The sequence below is a fragment of the Corvus brachyrhynchos genome, unplaced genomic scaffold (genome assembly GCF_000691975.1).
Source record: "Corvus brachyrhynchos isolate BGI_N302 unplaced genomic scaffold, ASM69197v1 scaffold67, whole genome shotgun sequence".
NCBI lineage: Eukaryota > Metazoa > Chordata > Aves > Passeriformes > Corvidae > Corvus > Corvus brachyrhynchos.
Window position 1 is genome coordinate 434504 of NW_008239114.1, and position 986 is coordinate 435489.

Below are 986 nucleotides of genomic sequence, written 5' to 3' on the forward strand. Positions count from 1 at the left end.
GGGCTGTGTGGGCACCGCGGCAGCCGCGGGTTTCCCCAGGGATTCCTTGGAGTTGGTGGGGACGGCTTTGGGGGGCACCTTGATCCCGTGCCCGTCCGGTTTGGGAATGCTGGGAATCTTCTCCAGGTTCACCACGGGCACAAACAAGCTGTGGAGAGAATTTTGGGGAGGAAGGATGGAATCGAAGTGACCCCACAACAGCATCAGCGTCGCCCATCCCGGCACTCACCAGAGGTTGTTGTCCTTGTCCGTGTGCTCGGGGAGGGGCTGGGCTCTCCCGCGGGCACCGGGATGCTTCTCCTGCAGCGCTTTGGCTGCTCCGGGGGTCCCATTCACGGCGACGTGGCACGCGGTGGCACGGGCGTACAGCTTGCTGAGCGGGCCGTGCCGGCGTTCTGCCAGGAGGGTCGGGTTGGGACAGGACAGGATGGGATGGGATGGGATGGGATGGAATGGGATAAACCCACTGTTAGCCCACACCAGGCCTCCCACTGCTGTGCCCCCCCGCAGGCTGTACCCCCATAGCCAGCCCCGGTGGCTCCCCGGTGGCATTCCGGTGCTGTTCCCAGCACCATGGGGTGGAACAGCCATTCCTGGAATTCCCTGGCTCACCACAGTGCTTCTGGAAGGCCTGGGGCTTCACCACCTGGCTGCAGTGGTTGCAAACCACCAGGTAGAACTCGTCGTGTGCAGGGCAGTGCCCGAAGATGTCCATGTCTGTGGGGAGAGCTCAGTCAGCTGGCACAGACCTGGTGCTGCAGACAACAATCCCAACCCGAAGGCTCACACAGCCCCAAAACGTGGGGTTTCACCCCAGAGAGGAGCTCACCTTCCTTAATCAGGGTCATGGTGTCCAGTTTCTTGCTGCCACTCTTCCCATTCTCCTCCAGCTCTGACCCTGATCCTGCCAGAGACAAAATCCTGTCAGTGGCTGCTGGCACAGGGATGGTCCCGGTGCTCCCACACAGGGATGGTCCCAGCATTCC

The 986-nt window shown here is 62.3% G+C and overlaps 1 protein-coding gene across 1 annotated transcript in view; it reads right to left on the bottom strand.

Annotated features, from left to right (window-relative positions):
- The window catches only part of ATXN7L2 (ataxin 7 like 2), a 4515-nt gene extending 3532 nt beyond the window's left edge, over positions 1–983 (bottom strand). The window contains exons 1-4 of the mRNA XM_017739801.1: positions 830–983; positions 613–717; positions 230–395; positions 5–148 (exon numbers count right to left, since the gene is read on the bottom strand). Coding sequence (XP_017595290.1) covers positions 5–148; positions 230–395; positions 613–717; positions 830–983 — 569 coding nt within the window. The remainder of the gene's footprint in view (positions 1–4; positions 149–229; positions 396–612; positions 718–829) is intronic.
- Positions 984–986: the final 3 nt, after the last annotated feature.